The sequence below is a fragment of the Diorhabda carinulata genome, chromosome 7, assembly GCF_026250575.1.
Source record: "Diorhabda carinulata isolate Delta chromosome 7, icDioCari1.1, whole genome shotgun sequence".
Taxonomy (NCBI): Eukaryota; Metazoa; Arthropoda; class Insecta; order Coleoptera; family Chrysomelidae; genus Diorhabda; species Diorhabda carinulata.
Genome location: NC_079466.1, coordinates 16,742,895 through 16,769,307, shown reverse-complemented (window position 1 = coordinate 16,769,307; position 26,413 = coordinate 16,742,895). Strand labels below are relative to the sequence as shown.

Here is a 26,413-nt window from a genome sequence, read left to right as displayed (position 1 = left end):
ATTTGAACAGATGATAGGTGTGTATCCAAAAAGCGAGATCTACATGGTGTCGAGTGTGTAACCCTTTCCGGGAGGGATGCCCCCCTTTTCGGGGGTGAAATATTTTTCACCCAAAATAACGCCAGTCGAAAGATTAGCAAATTTGAAGTAAAAAATGTCATATAAAGTATCGTTTTTGAGTTATACGCAATTGAAAAGTACGATTGTTTGTGATAAAAACCGCATTTTTCAATAGTTTTTTACTATGAATTTGTGTGATCAACAAAAATGAAGCTTATAAAAAAAAACAATTACAATTAGCTATATTTTAAGATCTTATGTTCTACCTAAAGCAAGTTGTAGATACTTGAATAGCTTTTGTTTTACGTATTTGAGCATTTAATCTCAAATAACGGGATAAGGGTACATTTTTCAACAAAAAGTCGAAGAACATTTTTTAAAGAACTTAAAAAGACATTTCAAATGACTACTAATAAAAGTATTACTTCACTCACTTGTTGCATAAATAACTATTTAAAAATTTTAATAGTTATCTCGATATCTGTACTTCGTGTGAACATCTAGTGATTTTTGGAAACATAATGCTTGAAAACTATGGTTGTTGAGAAAACAGGAGTTGTTGAGGACGAAGAAATAGAGGAAATCGTTTTGAGGGAAATTATTTCATAAGGTTTGAGAAAACGATACAATAATAATAAAAATACACTGAAGTACAGGTGTGCTAAATTTGGCAGTTTATTCCTGAGCTAGGAATTTATGGAGTGATATAGGTTGCTGGTAACCTAAGGGAAGAAATGCAGAAATAAACTGTTCAGAGATATTATTTATTGGTACCAATAAACTATGTACATATAAAATTGAATGTAAACCAAGATAATTCAGCTCTATTCAATCTGAATAAAATTTTGTTTTAACATTATATATAGTTATAATCTATTACATGATTATTCAAACCAAACATTTTTTCAACTTCTTCTAGTAGCCCCGAAATTGAAATGAAATGAATTCCTAATATTCTGTGTACCTCAGATATTAAAAGAGATGCTCGGTTATTTCAAATTAGAAAGGACAGCGGCCACACTGTAGACCAGTTTGGCTAACTGCAAAAAATGCATTTAAAATTAGTAACAATCATATATTGTTATCATCATGAATAGTGCAAAAATGTTTTAATTGATCGGACTTTGTGATTAGAACAGTTCGTCGGCTGAGTGTACAAATTTATGTTTCTAGTATCTTCTGCTGAACATTTTAAAAACTCCTGCATAAATGTGCGTATCCACTTGCAACGAACGAACTAAATGCACCGCAACCTCCAAACAATCATATTTGCGCGCGGTCCGAGCAACCTACAACAAAATATTTTGCGCGGAACGTTTTGGTGTTCACTGCGTTTCCACAAGTAATGAGTTCGGGTTTGTTTGTGACTTTTTCGACTTAACTGCATCTGATATTACCATAGCCGCTGATGCATTTTAATTATAGAGCCATTAGAGGGTTATAAGGAAGGGAAAAAAAATAAAAGAACGAAAAATGTGGTTTTTCCGGCGTCAAAATTTTTGCCTTGCTTATTGATTTAGATTATATGCATATGAAAAATTTTACAAGGATGGCCGTAGAATATTTTGAAAATCTAATATGTTTATTTGGTTCTGAAATAACCAAAAAAGATATGGTATTTGTTTCATGTGGTGTCGATTTATTTAATGTTAAACTATTCATAGCCAAACTATTGATGTTAACAGCTTACCTGTGTTAAAAATAGGTGGTTGGCAGAGACCAAATTATGAAATGATATCTCCCATGGATCCCTTATATTTGTAATTATCATCAGTAACATTTTCTTGTTTTTTATATTCCAATCACTCCAAGAACTCTTGTATAATATGTCGCGTAGTTTTATTGACTAAAAAATAATCAGAAGATCTAAGATCTGCCTATATTATATGAAGTGGGTCATGCCGATACTTGGCAACATTCTTAGGATGTATCGGGATCTATAATTTATGATAATTTTCTTCAGAATGTCTCTTTATGTCGAATGGTTTCCTTGGCGTGTACAACGATCTAAAAATCTACATCTCCTGAACCGTACATTTTATCGAGTTGAACAAAGATGTTGCAAAATCGAATGAAAAATCATTTTTGTTACCTTTAGATTGTACAGGTTATCCCTATAAAAGTTACGGATTGTTAATCAATGGTCTTCAGATAGTGGTGTAGCGATATTTATAACATCAAACACACAACATGGACGTAAGTAATCATCCATTGAATATTCATAATGTTCGAATGTATAATTTAGAAAATATACCTCGCAACTTTAAATGCCTATAACTCTGTAACGAGGGGTCGTATGAGAATATTTTCCGCAGGTCACAGCAATATTTTCATGTCATCTACTTACTCCCGAATTTTTTGCCCGGAACACCCTGTATATTAGAAGAAATTGACTTCACTAACAGTGAACATTCTATCCAAATTATGACCTGAGAGGTAGTGTGAACAGTGTTATCGGTATGAATCTCATTAACGGTTCTTGAAATTCCAGTTTATTTCAGTTCGACTAATTTTTATTGTGTGTAATTGCTCAAACTGGAAATTGAAAACTGCAACCCTTCCAGACATAAGATGTTTTAATTGAAGTTATATGAAAATTCCTTGTATATTTATTATATTATATTATATTTCCATTTTTCGAAAAATTGATTAGAAATTCATTTCCAGCATACCCGGAAGTTGTAGATAACTGAAACAGGTTTTTCGAAATACTTCCGTTTATATTTTTTTTCTATAATATTAATAGTGCACCTACATATAGTTCTAGCTCATCGTAGTATACAATGTACAAAAAATGTTTTATAATTTCAATCCGTGTGAGAATTAAAAAACAAGAGTATTTCTAGGTCATATCAATACGTAACCTTAAAGTTCTACTTAGAGTTAGCTTTTTCATAGTTTTTGATAGAGAAATATATCCAGGGTGTTTCAAAAAAGGTGATACCGTCTCTAGAATAGATAGAAAACTGAAAAATATTTAGAGTTTGTTATATTCCATACTACTTGGTACGAACCGTGTAACTAGCGCCCTCCATGAGAGTCAGACTGAAAACGAATTCATTGGATGTATCAGCTTCCAAAGCATATGCATAATTTTTTTTAACTTCAAATTTCTTCATCTTGAATACAGATGGCGTTACGAAAATTTTTTACTTAGCAGAACCCAAATATTTTTAAGTTTTCTATCAATCCTAGAGACGGGATCACGGGAAATACCCTATAAAAAAGCTTTTATAGGGTTTGTTTTCCATTTTCTTCATAAATGCAGTTTGTACAGTATGGGGAATATATCATTTCTTTCTACTCATATATTTCAATTCATTTTTTAAATATATATTATTAATACGTCAGTGGTCGAAAGCTACATTGACAAACCATTCTATAATAAAATCAACGTAGCCAATCAAATTTTGAATTCCATTAAGTATAGTCAAACTAATAATGCAATAAACTTCACTCGATTATCAACATTATTCATCAATATTGTAGAAAATTTGACTTAGTTCAAGAAAAGTTATATAAAGTTACCTTAAAGTGTCAAGTATTTCCATGATATTCCAATTATGGATAAAAATGGAACTTGAACGGGGGTAATTCAAAATGAACCAGTTGATCGTTTTTTTTGACATTAACGGTATCGTGATGACTGAATGGGTTCTAGAGGTTCAGACTCTCAACCAGATTTACTATTTTTCAGTTTTGGCAACACTGCGAGAACGAGTTCGTAAAAAACGACCCGATTTTGCATCTGCCCATAACGCGCTATCTATGAAGCAGTATTTGACCGGTAAGCGTACTCTAGTGCTCGAACAGCTGCCCTACTCACCAGATTTGGCACCGTGTGACTCTTTTTTATTTCCGAAGATAGAGTCTAGTTTCGAAGGTATCCTATTTGAGTCGTTGGAAGCGGTAAATCAAAAAACGGCAGAGCTCCTAAGGCACCCACCGAAGAAAACTGCTTCGATCAGTGGAAAAAAACGTCTGTAATGCTGTGTGGTAGATATTTGTGTTGATTTAATCAATAATTTACAAACAAAAATAACTATATATAACATTAAATGAAGTTTTATGGAAGAATTCTTTCTTTCCTTCAAGAAATATCACCCGATTTTAATTGTTGCTCCGAATGATATGGGTTATTTAGAATGGATGAATTGTTCTTTTCGACAAAATAAGATCTCTTCCTTAATCTCTAATGGAGGCATGTGGAGAGACCGTGAAATAGATCAAAAAAAAACATTTATTTCGCTTATATCAATGTCAATTGGTTTATATTTAATAATTTTTTTTCTTAAATTGACCAAACTGACTAAAGTTTCCAAGCAATCTTCTTACAATATCACCAGGTGAGGTGGGGATATCACTCTCCAAAAACACAATTAAATACAAAATGGTAGAGATATATATATCGAAACAGACATGGCCTACCCTTTACCTATGTTATAATCAATTATTATTATGTTTTTACTAAGATAATGAGATATTTCCAAAGTAAAAGGATTTAGACATGAAGAACATCGATACCAGAAGTTGATTTCAAAAAATACATCGGAAAAAGTGATGAAATGAAAGGTTAACGGCTGAATTTGAAATACTATGTATGAAATATGAATGAGGTGGACAAATTGAGTGAGCGAAAAGAGTTTCTGGTTGCAATTTCACATCATTAGCTTCATTATTAATGGAAATATCAGTATTCAACGTGGAATAAGATTCTTTCAAAATTTTGAAAAATATCTCGAAAATGCTCCATTTTTGGTATGGGACAATGTGCAGGAATTTTGTACAAAATTTCATGTGTTATTCTTAACTGTAATAAAAAATATTAGGTTATATTTAAAAGAACAATGTTGAAGCCTTCTTTCGGTATAGCCAAAAGAGTCACATACATGAAAATCTTATATTCCAACTCAGCGTTTTTCAAAATCTACAGCTTCGTACTTTCAGATTTTCAGCATAATTGTATCCGCCATTACTTGGAATGAAACTTTTGGAGCTACAATCTGTAATTATAGTATAATGGGACACCAGCAAAAGTTAATCAATAAAAAAAATTTGAAAAGACACAGACATATTTTATACAAGTAACTGAGTTTTTTAAAAAATACTAACCTACACAACGAAATAAATGTAAATACAAATTTAAAAATAAAAGAATATAAGAAAAACTATCAGAATAAAAGAGGTAGTGTAAAGTGAACAAAACAATTAAGAAACGCAGAGACGTTATAAAAATAACCTAAAAATGCGAAAGTTTCTTCTTTGTGTTGAGTGCTATTATATTATATAGTAATAAACACATTCCACTGTCATACTACCTATTTCACTAACGATAATAATTATAATTACCTGATCTGAGATACTTTGACCACAGATGTTCAATAATACCGAAATTGAAAGAAAAGTTGCAGTCACCAAATATATTTTTATAGATTTTGATTGATGCGTGTTCTAAAAAACATTAATATTCATTAATGAAAAGTTGTATTGCTATTTCACATTATAATTAGGCAAAAAAATATACGGAAGGAAAAAGTTTGCTTTTGTAACATCCTTTGCATTCCATTACTTTTTTATTTACAAGTACATAGTTGTGATTTAGAAGAAAAATGAAGTTGCTGAAATGAAACAAAACATTTATTTCTCAGCTATTTTATGAGAAAACATATTCTAGGTTATATTATAAAATAAAAACGTTAATTTTATGGGTTAGAATTTGTTAGTGTGTATCTTCCGAAACAATTACCCATATGCATTCGCGTTTACCAAGCAAGTATCACAATATGGGTGATTCCATTATAACTGTGATATTCAATGTCCTGTATTGTTTTTTTGTACTAGTCATTAATTAATAATCAATTAATAAAAATTTTGTGTTAATTGAATAATTCTTAAGATATTTAAACATTATTTTTATACAATATAACTTGCCACTTAAAGAAAACTTATACTACATCACTTGAATGTCAGTACCGTGTCATGTCCATTCCTAGAATTTACCGATAAATTATTAATTTTTTTTGTCGTAACAAATGATTTAAACTAATTACCTTATAAATTCTAATGTTTATGATCAAACTGAGGAAAATTGATGCACTTGTTGTTTAATATCTTAAGTTACCATGTCAGTACCATGGATAAATGAGTCAGTACCGTGGAACTCAAAATCCGACATTTGTGTCTTGCTCGTGATACTTTGAAGTTGTAGTAAATTCCTCTTAGAGTTTTATTTTTACAGTAAAATAGATGAATAATATGCATAAAAAAGTTAGAAAAGTTAAATTTTAAAATCTTGAAATTTTGAATACAAAAAATCACAGTTAGAACGGAATCACCCATATTCCAAAAGTATCGCGTCTTTGTCCTCTTTTCTTCTTTACTTAAACGATATCTATTCGTGGGGTTGATTAATAAACACTGTCTCTCACGTTCTTTATATATTTAAATACTAGACACTACACTTAACTAACTTGTAATAATTCGATTACTTTACTAATTCATCCTGTTTACTACGACTACTTATTATAAACTGAACTTAACTGCGCTAAACAAGCTCGCTTATATAAACAAACGAAATTATTGAAGAAACAAAACAAATAAACCAATAGACCCTAAGTCAAAGTAAGTTAAGGGCGCCGCGCACGCCTTCGCCGAATATTAGAACTTCGATGTATCTACGCAGAACCGACTCTAGGACGGTGACACGTTCATAACAAAGTGATCGATCTTCGCGGAATTCATCTATGAGTTGATCCACTATTATTTCCACGAATTTCAAATGGAACCGTGATTTTTCATTCCAGCTATTTTACACACTTATATAAAATCTATAAAATTATGGCAGACATCTTCAATCCCCAAAAGAACATTTTCCTCCACCACTTGAAATATTTTCTTAGGAAACAGTATGATGATGCGTATTTTTCCGCGCGATCAACACAACTCATTGAAGCCATGTAGTTAACAACAATTTTTGGCTTTTCCTCATTTTGTTGTTCTAACAAATCTTGTTTTTGTAATGAATCTAGAGTGAATACTGCTGTTTATCTGTCTCTTATCTTTCCAGGACCATGAAATTCGAGTATTGACAGGGAAATAAGATTTCATAAGATTATCGAAGGTAATATTACCATAATATGGGAGAAGTCAGCCAAAACGTATATGCATATGCCCCATTTTGCAGACTCTTTTGGTTAGTAATTGGTTGAATATTCTAATAGTGAACATATTAAAAAAATGCTCTAGTGGTCAAACACATTTAGCAAAACCATTGTTCCCATATTCAAAATTACGCAGATTCTTTATTATTTGTGTCGCGCCATGTAAGCTATCTTGAATCTTTGGGAATAGTTGTATTCTTTATTTCGTTATTGGCGTAACTATTTGTTCCTAACACAATTTTGTAAGCACGCTTCTTCAATTTCGGAAAGATCGTTGCTATCCACTTAAAAATGCGGAGCACGACCTTTACCTACCTACTCGACGTTAAGATTTTGTTAAAAGCTCAATATTTCACGATGCAAAAAAATGTATAATCACTGGCCAATTGAAGTCAAATCGATATAATGTTTTTCCAAATTAGAAGATTTTGTATGGATTAAAAGTTCGAAAAAATATGTTAAACATACTCATATATTGATAATACCAAGTTTATCTATTACTTACGTTTCTCATATTGTAAGTACACATTATTGCAGTCATTGATCCTGTTACACTCAGTATAATCATACTGAAGTTCTGAAATATCTTGATACTATCGAATGCTCTGAAAATCATATAAGGATAAAGTATTTTTTCCTTTCATATTTACTGGGACTTTTTCAACAACTATTAAACTATTTCAATAAATAGAGAGAGCATAATATATTATCAGAATGTTTCACTAAACTGAAATCTAGAGCAGTCTAAAATAAGAGAAATAATATTATATATTAAGTCCCTTGTAATAAATATGATGCTGTTAAAAAAAAGAAATCCTTGAAAAGGAATTAAATACCAGGAAAAGAGAATTTTTAGAAATGGTTCACAAACATAGGAAAAAGACCTAAGTAAAATTCCTAGTACCAATTATTAGTTTTTGATGCAACTACGAATAATTCAATTGGTATACTCGTATTTTTGAAATGTAACAAAGAAAAATTATTTCTTGGGGTTGAAAAAGATTTTTATTTCCATTATTATATTTTTATTGTAGAGTATTTATTGATTATTATAATCATGCGAATTGTTAATGTCAAGTCATATTTTGATAAAGACCGAAATAGAACGAAACGCCAATATTTACTCTTTTTGTTAAATAAATTTTCATTAGGACACCAAAAATCGAAAATCAATTCAATGAAATAAAGTCATCTGAATGAAGACAATAAATCAGTACATTATACTGAAAACAAATCCCATCTGTTTTCACTTTATCACGTTGCGATTTATTTCGATTTTGACGTTTCAAATATTTATTTTAGAATGTCACCCTTTTGGTTTCTAATACTGACGAGAATAATAATGAAATAATAGAATCAAACATACCAAAAGATATCATATACAACAGAAATTGTATCAAAGCCGCAGTAGAATAAGCTTAGCCAGGTATAGAAGCTGCTTGCTTGTTTGACTGACTTTTTTGTATTAAATCAAACAACCATGATTCAGCAAGACTTGTCAAGGTGATTCAAAAATGTGTATTGAAAGCAAATTTTCAGCAGATACCAACGACAGCAAAGTTTGTCCTGTCAGATTATTCAGAAAATTAATGTCAAAAGGGACCCAAATATTATAATAAACAGAATTAATAGTCACTGAGAATCCGAAAATGATCACTGGTATGATAACATGCTCATTGGAGGAAATACGATTCAAAATTAGACAAAATGGTCTGCCAATGCGATTGGTTTGAATACCAAGGAAAAATTACTCCAATATATCAACTGTGGTTGGTTGATTAGCCTAAAATGTACAAGAGCAAAAGCTTATAAAAATTATTAATTACGGGGCACAACAATGGTAACTCAAGAAATTCCTACTAGAATATTGACGAAGAACATCATAATCAAACTATTATCAGCATGCGTATCGGAAATATATATTCACATAACTTACATACATTAACTTTTCTAATTGTTGTTTTTTTGTTAATTGCAATTGCAAATGGTATTTGCTCTAAGTTTTTTGTATAATTGGAAAATAAAACCTTCGAACATTAATTAATTTCAAAAATTCTGGAGCTTGTTGCTTACAGACAAGAGTCCTCCGCTTACGACGTCGCGTCTCTGTCTCCAAGTCACAAGCTTTCGAAACCTGTTTTAAAATTTTTTTTGAACAATTAACAATTTTCTTGGGTAATTTCTACTGAAAATCAAGGAAACACTACAATCGAACATATACGGCTTTCATGGAATTGAGAAATATCAATAAAGTAATTTCTTTTTCTGATAACGGCCTATTTTACGAAAAATTTCGTGAAAGGACACGCTAACATTGAATCATGGAATCGATGGATCGAGTATTCGAACTTCCATTCAACGAAAAGAAGACTACCGAAAACAAAGCCATACACTCTACATAGCTTTTGTAAGACTTCTGCCACCTTGCTGGTTGATGTACCTACTGGTCTTAAGCTGTGACAGAGAAAGTTGGTTTGGTTAGGTTAGGTTAATTTAGGTTAGGTAGACGTCGATAGACTACGTGGATAATTTTATGACAAATAAAACGAATACAGTAAATAAAATACTCTAGTCGGTAGAGAAGAATCCAAGAAATCTCAATAATATTCAACAAACATCAACAAATACTCATACTTCAGATGCAGCCAATTCTGATAATCAGTCAACACCACAATTATTGTATATAGTGGATTTAATTAACTGCATCGATCTTACGATGAATTCTACCAGAAAGTATATTTGAGCTATACTATATATATAAATTTAAATTTAAATATATATATATATATAAATTCTAGGAGTGTATTCTACACGTGAAAATAATGTGAAAAAACTCATCTAGCTTTTCACTTATATCAGAATTTTAACATTATCAAAGTATGCCTAGTTCGAGGTCCAAAGTTTATTAGAGTTTTTAACAAATTGTGCTAGCATATCATCTGAACGCGCTGCATCTAGTGGAATAACTATTATATATTATATTCTGCAACTACTAGATCACGAAGAATTGTCACTCAATTGGGAATTCCACAAAAAAGGGCGATAAACACACTCCACCAACAAGGCTTACATCCTTATCACGTACAGAGAGTACAGCACCTACAACCAGATGATTACGCTAACCGTATGGAGTATGGAGTGGATAAATAATAATCATCGTGATGTATCGAGTATACTCTTTACGGATGAAGCTACATTTACCCGTGATGGCATTAATAATACTCGTAACTATCATGTATGGTCGGACGAAAATCCCACGCAACAGTCGAAAGCCAATTTTCGGTTTTCTGTAAACGTGTGGTGTGGTATACCTAAATTTTTAACAAAATGAATTACTAGGCTTACAAGAGGATGTTCCTGTAAATATTAGAATGCAGATGTAATATCAGCACGATGGAGCTCCTGCACATGTCGCTCGTCAGGTCAAGCAACATTTGGACGAACGTTTTCCAGGTCCTCACACCTCACACCACTAGATTTTTGTTTATGAGGCTGGATGAGAGATTAAGCCCACAAAATAAAAGTGGACACACGGAATGCACTAATTAGACGAATTGAGAATATTGAAGAAGAAAAAAATGAATCAATTGGGAGAGCAACAGACCCTCTTCGTAGACGAAGCAGAAAATGGTTAGAAGTCAATGGCGGTATTTTTGAACATTTATTGGAAGAACGCTATGATTAAGAAAATTTTTATGTGATAATTTGTTCATTTGCTAATATGCTATAACTTGGAAACAAATGGGATAAGAGCATATGAGTTTTTTTACATTATTTTCACGTGTATAATACACTCCTAGAGTTTGGTGCGCTCCTACATATTTATTATTGAAATTATTCAATATTATATAAGATATTTGTCACAGGTAATTCTGTGCCACTAGAATTATTCTGTGAAAAATTGGGACCTAAAAATGAAAGTTTATTTACTTGACTTGGTATTTAAGTATCAGTTGAATATTCCATCCATTTTTATTTCATTGCAAGTGTATCTTCATCAATAGGTTGATTTTCCTATATTAGTCTATTAATTTTCTTCACATTTTTTTAGTCTATCGACTCAGTAAAGGGTTTCTCAACCAATTACTAATCTATCAAAGTGCGGTTGTATTTTTATGTTGAAAGTAAAATTTATCAAAACAGAATTGAAAATGATATCACGGCTTACTTTAAGATAGTTCTACAGAGCCGGTAGATTTTTTATTCTTGCCATAAAGACTATCTTTTCTCTCTTTCATTCTCTTTCACGATTAAGCGGGTAATAATCGTAAAATCTCATTCTAGCATTCTTATATCTCATCTTTTCTCTATTTTACTTCCGGAGCACCACAAGATGAATAAAAGATCATTTACATAGTTTTAAATAATGAGGATTCATTTTTATTTCTTGAATATGAATGAATCAACATCTTATTTTAGTTTTGATTTAGATTTGCCGAATACTCTTTACTTACTTTTTGAAACAACACCGATATTTGACAACATTTGAAAGATAATCGTGGATTAATTCTTGATATCTTCCATTTGTCGTATCAATATTCATTTTCTTGTGTAAATTCTGTTTAACATACTCATTGAGCCACGTCAATTGGAATTGTATATGGAATGTGAAATAAATTAAAAACAATAGTGGCTGTACGATTGCTAATCCAGCTGAAATAGAAGTCCAGTATTCTGATATTCAACAAACACAAGCACTAAAAATAATTTGATCACAATAGTGATAAGATGTACCAGGATATGTCCTTCCCTAATTTGCGTATTCTATCTGGTCCCCTACTATACACTGAAGCTTTTATTCCTTTAGGCCGCGTTCACACTACGTAACATGATCAAATAATTTGTGTCCTATTCGAGCACAGGATAGTAAAATGTAATAAAATGTACATAAAACATATTTAACAATAAAAAATTATATTTTACAATTAATCTTAGCCTTCCCCACAAGCGTCCATGAGGTTCAATGATAATTTGTATAAGTATTTTAAACAACATTAAGTACAATAGCGATCATATATAATTTAAATCTAAATTCTTTTAAGAAACGAAATTAGGAATGTCGGGCAATTGTACGCTTGACCTTATATGTCCAAGCGATCGCTGAATGTCAATTCTAATTGGAGAGACTCGTATTGCACACATATTGAAACAAATCTGATGTGGTATATTTCAGTTTTACGCTTGTTTTATTGGATATGAACATTTTTTGTGACACTAGATTTATTTCATTACAAATTCGTAAGAAAACCAATTATCGCTCTTTGAACCGAGGAGACTTCAAGAAAGCTCTTGATACTATAGATTCTGGAAGAAAAATTTGAGAGGTTTGCAGGTTAATTAACATTCACGAGGCAATACTGAGAGCGCGCAGAGAGAAAAACTACAGATCCGTTCCGAAATTAGGAAGACCCTCCATCTTATCAGTTAAGATTGAAACTCACGTTTTCTAATTAGTTAAATCAATTCATGGATTGACTTTCTAATATAAAAAAGTTAATAGTATTGGACACGATTATAATAGAACTCGCAAAGAAGTAGGCAAGGATGGGGTGCAATCATTTCTTAAGAGAAGCCTCTAAATTAGCCTAGGAATTCTGAAATATGTAAATGGAATAACTTCTTTCAATCATGGATTTGTTAAAACTATTTTAACAAATAACAAGTGCCCTAAGACATTTGGATTTTTTCCTGTAAACATTGTTTACTTCATTAACTCGATATATCAAATGAATATCATCATTAATTATGCATCGATATGTCCACGTGACCCCTCAAATTTCATTCAAATCCTTTTAAAAAAATATTAAAGTAATCTAGTTATACTCGTAATTCGTCCACTGAAATCTCTCTATATGCGTACCGTGTTATATGAATAACCATTGATATTAATTATACAGAGTGAGTTTTATGTATGAAACGCCTCAATGATCTCGAACATGGCTTTTACGATTTTTATCAATTTTTGTGTACTAGGATCTTGTGATACCGCTGGTATTATGGTGGTATTCACATTGTTGTCAGATCTGTGCTTTATCCTGAAAAATAATCGAATTTTTTATTTCAAATAAATCATCCCGTGATTTTTCTCTAAGAGCTGTCATTTATTTGTAAAATGTGCTCAAACTTCGGGGTCGCATATTACTAAAAAGTTTTCGCGCCACATAGAGTCTGATGGAAATAACGTCTCCGGCTGAAAAAGAAACTGTTGTATCTCCTAGAAAACTCAATACTTCGGGACGAAAGAGCATTTTACTCGTTACATTCTCTACTTTTTAATTGCATCTGCAAAAAAATTCACACTTGTAAAATTTTCTTGGAAAACCACACAAACGGATTTGTTTTTCGCTGTTTGTTTGAGTGAACTGTCTGTGACCCTTGCTTGAGGTCGTCAATTAGACGATTACCTTTAAAATGAAACTAATCATACCTTTGAGCTCACTCTGTGATAGGAAAAAAACTAATTTTACCAATATTAGATTTTTTCATAGTTGACAAGTTACTTTTTCATAAGTTGTTGAATACCAGCCATTTTAGCAAAATAATGAAAAAACTAAAGCATACATTTTATAGCTGAGTTGTCGAGCTTCAATTCCCTCTTCAAATAAGTTCGTAAAACCTTCGGTTACCCATCAAGAATTTGAAAACTCGCCAAGAGCTCCAAAACAAATTTTTTTTTTAAATCTTTTTGCGATTTTCGAGGGTTTGGTCAATTCCAGCTCGGCATTTCATTTCAGAAATTTACCTCTAAATTTTAAATCTTTTTTGAGTTATCCGCAAAAAATGCGCTGTTGAAAAAGTCCAGCAACACGAAATTCGCTTCTTGTAATTTGAGATTAGGAAAAAATCACAGAGATTTTTTGATGTAAGAAATTTTTTAAAATACATTTTTGATCCCCATACTTTTTTCGAAATTCGGCATAGATTCCGAGTTATTTGCAACTTTCGAAATTTTGTAAACTTAAACAAAAATATATCGCTTAGCAGCCAGATGTTAACTTTCACTGTATCGATAGAGCACCCTCAGAACTACCTAAATCTAGAAAATCAGCGACATAACTAATTTTCGTGGGTTTTGGTTCTAATTGGGCCGTACTCACTGGACGACATAAGAGCCATATGAAGCGACAGAAATTACTTTTTTGTTAATAAAAACATATTCATAAATCTATTGTACGAATTCGTAGAATTAATACAAAAATTATATTCAAGATAGTCATAACATATATTAATGTATTTTATACAAAATCTTACATGTTTCGTGATTGTTCAATCTCACATTAAGGTCGTATCTTTATACGATGAAGTTTTTAGTTAAATAATTAAATATAATATCACGTGCAGACAATCCGCATTATGACCTAAATGAAGTATGAGTTGAAAAATATAATTGTGGTACTTACCAGCTATTAACAATGGAATGATGAGACAAATATAAATAAAATCAGGACCGTCGCCATAAAATCTCTTAATAGTATAAAATGTGAAATTTTCGAATCCATCATCAATGAGAAAAGGTAGACATAAAAGATGAACGCATATGCTCAATATTGATATCACTATTGATATAATATTATAGTTGCGCGACTTTTTTAAAATCTTTATCTCGAAATTTGAAGTTTGCGTTTCTAGGACTTTTGAAATGATACTCAAAGTTGATGCAATTTTTTCCGATTTTGACAGAAAGTGACTAAAAATAATGAGGCCAGCGCATCCCTGAAAAAAATTCGTTATTGAACATGAGAAATATAGTAGAAAGATTTAATTTAATTGAAAATTTTCAATACATTTCACGAAATTTTATCAATAACCCCGATAACCATTTTCTAAATAAGAATCGTTTGTATCAAAATATAGCATGCGCCAACTAGGAACAAGCTGCATAAATTATGAAATTAGTCGTATTCCACCGATATTGAGTTTCATCAATCTCATACCTAAGGACTAGTGTTTGAAATATTGTGAGTGGAAGAAGCAAGCGGATATTGAGCAATAAACAAGAGAAATTATATTCTACGTATTTAATCATTTCAAAAACAATATATGTGAGCTGGAAACTTCATAAGTAGTGAAAACTGAAATATCTGAAGCAACAGGTGAGTGTCTTCGAGTGTAATTCGTGCAATAAAATACATCAAATTATTTCCTAATTGCTGTGGATCTATTTTGTCATTTGATACCATCAAAATAGATTCAAATGGTGTAATGTGGAAGCTGTGAAATAATTATAAATTATAATAATAAGTCATTTATTTTAGTTGTTTATGAAATGTTACTGCGAAAATAAACGAAAAAAAAACAAAATAATGAAAAAGTTTGAAATTATTTATGCATCTAAGAAAAACAGCCTCATTTGAAGTTTCAACTATCTGTCTGGAAAAAAGTATCAGTACTTATAATTTGTGAATCAGTTGCAGAAGCACATATCGAAGAAACAATGCCAGTCTGTAATTCGTCTACAACTCTGCTAGAAAAACTCAACTCTTCTACAGTCCCTGGAAGTTATCCAGAACATAGCAATACTGAAGCTTATATGGAGAATTTGGAGACATACCACTTTCTTACTGAAGACAATATCTCAGCATCTCATACGCTATCTTTGTATCATCGAATACAAGAAATCCCGTAATCTGCAACATCGTATCTGACCATTCTAAGAAAAAATTCAACCAGCTCCACTACTCCTCTCTATCACAGAGTCAACACATATCTATCCAGTATGAATATGCAATTCTGAAATATCTTCAATATATCATCAATAGATGCTATCATGGACAATATCTGTACTACAGACCTAGAACTTGCTCACCTCAAAAAATTAGAAAAACCAACAAACACAATGAAACTAGAATTCTTGAGAAGATTGAGTGAATACGCCAACTTTTATAAAGTATTCATAGATGCTTTAAAAAACCAAGATGAATCTGGCACCTTCTATTCCGAAAATATGACTATGAGAAAACTTCTCGATTATCAATGGAAAATTAGACTCCACTCACCCTATACCAGTTCATTCCAACAGGGACAATAGTGACTGGGACATTTGTGAAACATGAATGAACGCTCTGTACACACTACTACTATTTAACTAACACACAATCACACTCTCTGATCCGTTATCATCTTTAGAGACTCAAGGTTAACAGTTTCCTCTGAAAACGATTATTTCGTTATCGAAACGAGCTTCAGAGAGTGTAAGTGTGAAAAGTATGCTCAGCATAAATATCACCAACGGTTCCAGGAATTCCAACTAAGTAAGAGAGCTTGAAATAGGCCATGAGCTTTCTTCTTTCGCAAATGGACATTTCAAGTCTTCTCATCCTCTTGCCAAAAATAAATAGTGTATTGGAAAGTTAGTTTTAGAAAAATTCCTATCAATCAAAACACAAAAAAATCAAATTGCTCATTAACAATCTTAGGCAGTACTTTGAATGATATCATTTCCAAGCTTTTATTACCCTTTGCTTTGTTTCCAGTAGTAATAACCCAAGGACATTTATAATTGTTCGAAACAATTTTATAACAGATTTCGAAAGCTTGTTGCTTGTACACAAACAGATGCCGTAGGCCTTTCCTTCCCTTAGTTTTTTTTTAAAGATAAAATTGGGACTTATCTATGTGCATCCGAAATAGCTGCATCCCTCAACTAAATTTCCAGTTGTTGGAGTTAAGTCCTTTGGGTGTGATTCAAATTCCAGTCTGGCAGCTGTAGAACTGGGGGAAAATAAAATAAGGAAGGGAACGGAAACACAGATGGAAATTACTGAAAAAGGAAAGAGGAAGTGAAATAGATTTATATAAAAAGGAGCTTACGTTACAACATATAAAAAAAACTGAATTCATATTTTTTTAAAATAAAACCAAACAGAAATCTATTCTACTCTATTCAATATGTTCCCCAAATAAATTTACACGGAAACTATTAAGAACTTTGCTTGAAACAAAAGGAAATTTACAAAACTAACTGGTATTTGTGTGAACACAATATAAAAGCAAATAAAAGCTTTCTAGCGAATATAGGATCACCACAAATTTCATTGAATTATAAATGTTGTAGAATGTAGAAATGTGAGGACGATTTGAAATATATACAGATTTTATTGAATGAATAGTGAGATCGATAACAAATCAATATTCTCAAAAACTCGAATGCTAGAATGAAAATAGAAGTGAATACTGAGACACAATACGTGAACAAAGGAATATGGTGTTTGAAGAAAAACGTAACAAGCTGAATAACATGTTTACTAGCAAATTTTGTGTACCCAAATTCTTGTAGATTTATATTTATATTGGAAACAGAACAAAGAAAATAGAACAGATTTCTGTATGGTTATATTTCGAAAATAGAAATTCAGTTTTTGTATATGCTCTTATTCCCTTGGGCCCTACCCAAATTCTTTTTTTTAAATTCAAAGGTATACCGTATACATGGTCATTGAAAAGTTCGTGAAAAATATAAGCTCACCTTATAAATATAAGATGCACATTATACACATTGTTTTTAGTAAATGCTAGTTGTTATAGCGGACACTAAAAGTTTATGTCAATACTAAAATTTTCCACGAATTATCTGTTTCTTATCTCAATTTCTGTTGATCAAAGTATAAATGTCGATATTGATGTATAAAAATTAAATATGAAAATGAATATATACTTACACACTGTGAGAAGCAGAACAACGTGAAGTATTCTGTGAGCATTTCAATGTTTGAGTTATTTTTTAGAAGATGTAATCCAGGGAATATAAGACCAATCTCAATGATGAAAAAACCGAATAAATAAATATATTCCATTATCCACAAATTATTTTGGTTTTGTCCTAATGTTACTATATTCATTATCAATCCAACAGGGTCATCTAAAAGATGTCGATGTTATTAGTACAAAGCAGGCAACAGTGTTTGTGAGTTTACAGTTTATGAGTGAATTGGTATGTCAATCAACAGAAATAAGTCGCGGTACTTTGAGTGATCATACGTTCTTGGACCCAAACTGTATTGTGCTGAATTAGTATTGAGAATATATAAAGAGAAATATGACAATTTTTCAAGAGCAAATGGTTCAATAATAGATTCAAATGGTGTAATGTGGAAGCTGTGAAATAATTATAAAATATAATAATAAGTCATTTATTTTAGTTGTTTATGAAATGTTACTGCGAAAATTTACGCAAACTGTAGAAGTTAGAGACAAGGAGAATTATCTCATATGCGGGAAACGTCTAGCTGTATACGATAAAAAACAGTACATTAACCTTCGAGAATGGCGCTAGTGTAGATAAAGGGTATGGTATGTGTTATGAAGTTACCATTTTACGAAAACGTGAAAGCAACGAAATTAGCGATTTCGAATCCAAATTATATCTTCGTTAGTTTTCAACGGAAAAATACCGAGCACCGAATCATTGAGGACCAAGGATTGGTTTCGTTGGAACGGGTGACTCCCTTTCTTACCTCGAGAGGCTTGAGGAGATCCATGAATTTCAAGCCATCTCGATCGACCGGCTTTTGCAAGCTATACCTGAAATTTTCCACCTTCCGAGATTTCTTCTTCCCGGTCAACTACCATTACGACTTGGAGGGTCCCATTTAGCAGAAGAGTTCACCATCTACAGGAAAGTACCGCCACGTATATCACTGACATTCAGACCCTCATACGTCATGGCTGCATCACCTCGGAGCAAGAATTAAATTGGCTTTATAGGAATCTAGGTTTACGGAGGTCGCTCGAGAATACTTCGTCTCGATATTGAGCAAGCCCAAGTATCATCTCTACTTATCAATATAGACTACGCCCACCCCCGCATTCCAAAGCCATCACCCCCAGCTAGGTTTGTTTGTCAACCCATTGCCAAGAACCGAGAATGCTAGCGATTTGGACAGACTGAAAATTTTTGTAATCAGTGTCGAGAAGTCTCCCGATATTTTCTGTCCGAGATGTAAACAGGATACAGCTCTGCCAAAGGGATTATTCATGTTCATGGCCAGAAAACTGCTAGAGCACTGCGTCAACAAGATATTGGATAGACAGAATAGAAAGGTTGTGGGATACGTAAAGAGTACCGAAAGCTTCAAACCTGACAAGCTCCGCCCGTATGTTCAATGGACAATACGTTACCATGGAGAATCCGTTACCTGAATTGACATAACCCATTGAATGAACTGATCAATTTCATTTATTTTTATTCCTCTTTATATATATGAAAATTTATGCGATTTTATTTTTACAAAATTACAAGTTCAATCAAATCATCAATTATGCAATATCCTATACAATTATAGGAACAAAGTCTACCCTACAAACAAAATAATGAATATGAGGGATATTCATAAAATCTTCAATTTTTGAACTTTATATTCTAAAATCTTAAAATATCTTGATCAAGTCTAACATATCTTGTTTGTTAGTTTCTTGGTGTCCATCATTCAATGAAAATAATATCAATATCGAAGAGTCAAATAGTAATGGCTGAGATTGATAGAATTGGTAATCGAAAGAGATATGAATATCATGAGAACTTACTTTCAGAGAAAAGACATCTATAAAGGTACTTGGATAATACCCTGTAGAAATGATACAAATCAGATCAATCATGTTCTAATAAAAAAGAAACTAATCACTAAGGTGTGAACATATCGTGGAGCAGACATAAGTTCGGATCATTTTCTAAAGATTAAGCAAATTTTATACGACTTTAAAGAAAGAAAATATTGAAAGCAAGAATACGATAACAATTGAAAATACTTAAGCAGTCGAGAAGAAAGCCATACACTAACTGTTGAATGAAACTGGGAAAAAATTGAACAAGCAATAACAACCACCACGAAAAAATCTCAGACCGAAATCACAAAAAAGGAAAAGGTGGCTAGATGATGAAAGTGACAGTGTAATACAACAAAAAAGGAAACTTAGACAGAAAGTGTTGCAAAATAGAGGTGAGAAAAGCATTAGTGAATTTTACAATCAAAGAAATTATGTAGGATGAAAAAAAGAGAACCTTCAGGAAACCAAATAAAAACTGTAGAGGAAAAATATCAAAGAAAGAAAATTAAAAAGTTTTACAAAGATGATAAACACATAAGAAAACAAAACTAGAGTACTACCACATGTATAAAAGACAAAGAAGGAAACCTTGTAGATGATGAAGAAGAAAAAATTAGAAGATGGAAAGAATATTTCTAAGGAATATCTAGTGTCAAAAATGATAGAAACGAATGTGCACTCGAAGAAATAGCAAATGAAGACAACCTTTAAAATCAACTTACGGCCTTACCGAAGTTGAAGAAGTGATAAATAAGATGAAAAACAATAAAAGTCTCGGAGATGATTGAGTGACAAAATAACAAATAAAACATGGCGGTGAACAGCTTGAAGAAGAAATTTTCAATTTACTTTCTCAAATTTAGAAAACCGAGAAAATGTCAGAAGCATGGAGAAAAGCTATTAGATTATCCATTCACAAAAGGGAGACAGAACGTTGTGTGAAAATTATAGACGATGTGCTTTGCTAGACGTCAGATATTATAAAAACTGATATTAAAACAAAGATCAAACGAATTCCGGGTATTCTATCAATTTTAGAACTCTACTATATCCAAGCAGGACCGACTCCACGTTCGTAACATTATATAAAATGAAAACAACTTCAGTGCATGTCATTATATGTCACAGAAAACACTCAAACACCCCTGATTATATTGCCCTGATATTTAGCCGATCAAGTTATCTAAATATTGAATTTGGACGCTCAGCTATTCAAAAAGCAAAAACTGCATCAAAAGAAAATATTTATCCTGGAAGCAATATAAATAACATAGCCAAAAAAAGAATTAACAGATATTATAATTAATTGAGAGACAAAATACAAACTAAACATAGAACATTTTTATGTACCATATACATATACATATACAAGGACTTTTTCAACAACTATTGAATTATATGAACGTTACATTAACAGAATATTTCATTAAACTGAAATCTAATCTAAATCTGTTTACATATCGGTATTCAGAAAGGTTATTGAAAGTTCATCAATAGAATAAATAGAAATGGAACTGCATCAACAACCCATGACATATAAAAAAATAATTCCAATTATATTATATTTATCTACAACTTCATCATCATCATCATCAGCATATATTATTCAAATCATTCGTAAAGACCAATTGTACTAAGATTAAAGCCAATAATTCTATTTTTTTTTTGTTTGTGTAGTTTAAATAACGTGTGTTCTCAAAAAGAATTTTTAAATTATGATGTTTTCTGCATTCGAATTTTCTTTTTTAGTTCTGGCAATAAGGTTCCAAGAACAAAACATAAAAGTGCAATGGAACAAAATGTCTGGCATATAGTAGTATTGTAAAGTTTCGTTTTGATGCAAAGAAAAAGGACGGTTTTTGAATTCATATTTTTCATACTACCCTGTTATAAGGATAGTTGTATATGATGAAACAACTAGAAGTAATACAATATGATACATATTCTTTGGGAATTGTTATATTTTGTATGTTTAGTTATAAACCTCACTTTTGAAATTGTTGTTATTCTGGTATTAAATATGTTTTAAAATATCTCCAAGAGGAGTTTGAATATTTTGATAGAATTTTTCGAAGATTTATGTGACATTTTTCTCAATAAATGCTGCACTATAATGGGTCTTAATGATCTCAAAAAGAACCAATAAAATATAAACCATACAATTAGTTTTTTAAAATTGTCCAACAACTGAACGTCTGATTGATGTCTTTTCTGTTGTCAAGCTATGAAAAATCAGGTTATTACGGTGCTGAGAATGAAATGAATGTTTTGAATCAATCTCTTATAGACACTAAAATTTATAATATCTATAGCAGAAAAAGTGAAATCTCAATGAAAAAAGAATTTTCAAATTATAATTACATTACTAAAAAAATATTTGTTAGAATGAAGCTTTGATTTGGTAGACTGGTATTAGTACAGGATTTAGATAAATTTTGAAAATTACATTACAAGGAAAGTCGTATTGACAATGATTAGAAGTGAAAATAGAAAATACTCAATATTACTTGCCAGTGAAATACTTGATTTTCCAATTCATTTCACATATGTGCGATAGTGCCTCATATTTGCGTTAATATGAATTCTTTGGGATTTATTTCACAATAGATCTGGGGTAGTCGAAACAACACGTGAAGTTGCCATTGCCATTGCAATTCACAATATATATTTAAAAATAATCTAAGAATCAAGATATTTATATGGGCATGTATAGAATGATGCCCTTACTATAAAATTTAACATGTACAACATGAGGATGAAATCAAACAGAAGAATATTTACGAAAATATCCAACAAAAGCATATCAGAACAGATAAACCTATAAATGTTTCCACTAAGGAACAAAGAAGGAAGTTATTCACGATCTTAGTTGTTAAATTGCCAATGCAGTAGTCTGGAAATCGAGTCATTTCAGCTCCTGGTTTCAGCCTCAACGTCTCCGGAAGTTAGATGAATTGGAAGAAAATCGTGAGAGCCTACCACAAAAATAAAGAGTTCCAACCAAAAAATGCGGAAAGTGGAACTAAATAAAATCGTACTTCGTCAGTTTCACGTATTAGTAATACAAACCGAGATATTTGAAATTATTGACCAAAATTATTAATTACCTTTGAAACATATCACATATTTACAAATAATCGGAAAAAGTGAATTTTCAAACTGGAACCCATAATAGCGATATCTCTACCAGAGGCCTCATTGGTGAAATTTCAGATTAATGTTCACTTTTTTGCTAATTAAAATGTGGAGTTTTGGGTCAGAATTTTTTTTAATATAAGTTGAAAAAACTCAAAAATCGTAAATGCTTGTTGTATGTTTCAACTTTTAACCAAACTAGAAAAGTATTGTTAGTACATTTTAGTACAATTTTTTTCGTGAATTATCGAATTATCCATTCACCGTATGGCTAGGGAATGCAATACCGTTAAAAATTTTCGACAACGGTATTTCGGTATTTTCGTTTTAGAACCAGTGATAACGGTAAAATACCGATATTGGTATTATTGTAAAATATGGAAACAGAATTGAAATTTACTTAACATAGGATATGTTATTATTTAGGTGTAGTACAAATATATGTCAAACACTAAAAACCAAAATATTCATTTTTAAGAATAATTTAACAAAATTAAATCCAACTTTTTCAATGTATATTACATTGATACAAAGATACAACGTACCGTCGTCTAACCTCGATCCTATTTTTGTGGTTATATGTTGTGCAGTCGAAAAGGCTCACTCTAACTCCACACTTGGTGGTATTATTAACAAGTATTCATATTTATGTATCACCCTAATTCCATGCTCTTAAAAAAATTTGTAACTCCTTTTCAAGTTAAGTTCTATTTCTAGTATTTTGTTTTGTTTCTTTGAGTTTGGAACCTTCGTCATTGCTTTGTTAATCACATTCTCTAAATTGTTTTCTAATAAAACAGTTACAGTATTAATAGCGGAGAGAGATGTAATTGGTGTACCTTCAAAATCAAAATCTTTAATAGCGGTATACCGGTATTGCATTCTCTAGCTGAGCAATGAATTTTGACTGTTTATTGCGAATAGTTCAATTTCTATTACAAATATATGACAGTGATTTCAAAGCAACTTCTAGACCATATATTTTGTTTACTATGGATATTTTCCTTATAACTTTTCACGTATTTAAGATTTTTCAAAAAAACTGATTATTTTGGAATTAATCGATTGGTTTCTATCCCCCAAAAAATTTCTAACTAGAAATCCTTTGAATATAAACTAAAAAATACATAAACGCAGGGTTAAACTGTAAAATTGAAAAATAGGTCAACATGTCTAAATATTTTTAGATTGCAGTGGTAATTGGAATGCCAAAACAAATTACTATTTGCTTTAATAATTTCTACATATCCTTATAACTAGATTAGATCGAAAAGCAAAAAAATTCATCCAACAAATTATAAATAAAAAAATCCTAGTTTTGACACATTTATTTTTGAATTTATATTTGAATTGATAATTAGAATGAATATATACGTCAAAAACAATTTATTGTTCAAACTCACCCCTCATAATGGAACAGTTTGTGTATTGGACTAAGAACTTTCCTGTAACCAGTTTCCAATAGAAATGGCGATATTCATTCGATCAAGCTTCTTCACCAACGTCTCTAATATTGTTTTATTAATGAACGATAGACATAAAAGAGTATGGAATATTCGATTTTAATAACTAGAGAAATAATTATAATGCGTACAGAATTTTTTTAATTCGAACGAAAAAACAGAGTGATACCATTACAAGCATATCATTGATTGAGGTACGGAGCTCTGTATGTTTATTTGATAGGAGACGAATAAAAACGTTTCATTTTTCAGTGACATTTTTGTATTTTTTGTTTTGGACTCATTATAATAAAAGTGGTTGACCATTTATAAGTCTTGTTTGTTGTGAACTTTTTTGTAAAGGTATAACAAAAAGACTTGTTTTCATGTTCCAAAGAGTACTTAAATTCGCTAAATGAGTAGCAATAAAGAAAATGTTTTTATTGATTAACTAAATTTTTTTACGATACAAAGTAACATTTTAGTATACATATAATACATAGTATAAAACCCAAACACATATATGTTCATTGATGTGAACACCGACGACAACAAAGCTCTCTTTCTTTGTTTTGGACTTCCCACGTTCAGCAAAAGTTGAGATAAGATGTTCCTTACTCCAGAAGCTTTTACACCTACGGACTCTGCTGGTTGCTTGAATTTCAGTCTGACATCAATCATCACTCCCAAGTAACGTATGGACGGTTGGGATGTGATCTCGTATTTCTCAATTTGCAGCTCAATTCTCTTTCAATCACAGCCTCTGTTTTGTACTCTGCTAGTATTAGGCTGAGTTAATCCACTTACAAATCGACAAATCATCCACGAATGCTACAAGACTCGCCGCCCTCGGCAAGATCAGTTTTAGTAGCCCATCGTACATGATATTACATAAGAAAGATTCTAGCACTGAACCTTGGGGTACCCCTCCAGTGATTTTGTACCGCTCTCTGTGTCATACATGAGGATTCTGCCGGTGATCTAGGAAGCTACCATCCGCTGCAGGTATTCCGGCACGCCCAACGTTCGAAGAGCCTCCATAATGCGATCCCATCTAGCTGTACTAAATACGTTCTTTATGTCTAGCGTTACCACTAGACAGAATTTTTAGTTCCTCCTTTCCATCTGGTACCTGAGATCGCTTGGAAGCAAAATTTTTATCATTTTCTTCATGAGTTGAGGTCATGCTAACAGTGGCTTAGGTAGGTTTTTACATGACTACCTTCAGCATTATTTCTTAATTCACTTGATAGCTTTATTGAATTTCTGTCGGGCCTCCTTGTACATTGTCTCCATTTCTTCTAATTGTGGTTTTTTCCACGCCCGTTGCTCTAGCCTTCTCCTTCAGTTGCATTCTTTGCGGAGGTTGGTGATCGAGTCGTTCTACCAGTACACTGGTGACGATCTGTTTCCTCCTAGTGTGTTTGTGTGTGTGTGTGTGTGTGTGTGTGTGTGTGTGTGTGTGTGTGTGTGTGTGTGTGTGTGTGTGTGTGTGCGTTGAGTATTATAGAGGATCCGCCTGTAAGTGTTCACGACCGCAATCACGACATCGTGCAATGAATATAGTTCAAAAAAGAAAATAAAAAACACGTTTCTAAAACAGATCAATCTAAGGTCTAAAAAATATTTATTTTCAAATAAGCTCCGGGCGCTCGATGTACGAGATACTTAGAACAAAGCGTCGCACGCTTTTTTCACAACAATACTAGTATTTTTCATTCATTATTAGCTCAAGGTTATTTTAAAAATTATTTTTAACTCTATAGTTTCATATGTTTCGCAAGCGTGTTTTTTAGTTGTTGGTTTTCAATTGATACCGCTTATATACCTACATTTCATCGAAGCTTGTATCGACCTGCAAGGGTGTAGTTATTAAGGTTGTCGAGGTGCTCAATTTCCAACACTGAGATCACAGGGTTAAATTCTCTGTCGAACGAAATTTTTATTAAATAAACTACTTGCTCTAAACATCAATTTATGAACTTTACGTTCGCGGTTACTTTGGCGCCCTCTTTTAACATAAATTAAACAGATCACGAAGTGTGACTTATAAACAAAAACTCGCGTTCCATC

General features: G+C 31.7%; 1 protein-coding gene across 1 annotated transcript; it reads right to left on the bottom strand.

Annotated features, from left to right (window-relative positions):
* Positions 1-805: 805 nt before the first annotated feature.
* Positions 806-24,562, bottom strand: LOC130896292 (uncharacterized). The gene is made up of 8 exons (XM_057804287.1): positions 24,302-24,562; positions 17,879-18,078; positions 14,621-14,933; positions 11,675-11,873; positions 7,726-7,825; positions 5,410-5,511; positions 1,751-1,906; positions 806-1,100 (listed from the first exon to the last, which is right to left on the bottom strand). The coding sequence occupies exons 1-8, from the start codon at positions 24,306-24,308 to the stop codon at positions 1,050-1,052; spliced, it is 1,128 nt and encodes a 375-aa protein (XP_057660270.1). The 5' UTR covers positions 24,309-24,562; the 3' UTR covers positions 806-1,049.
* Between the last annotated feature and the right edge of the window lie 1,851 nt (positions 24,563-26,413).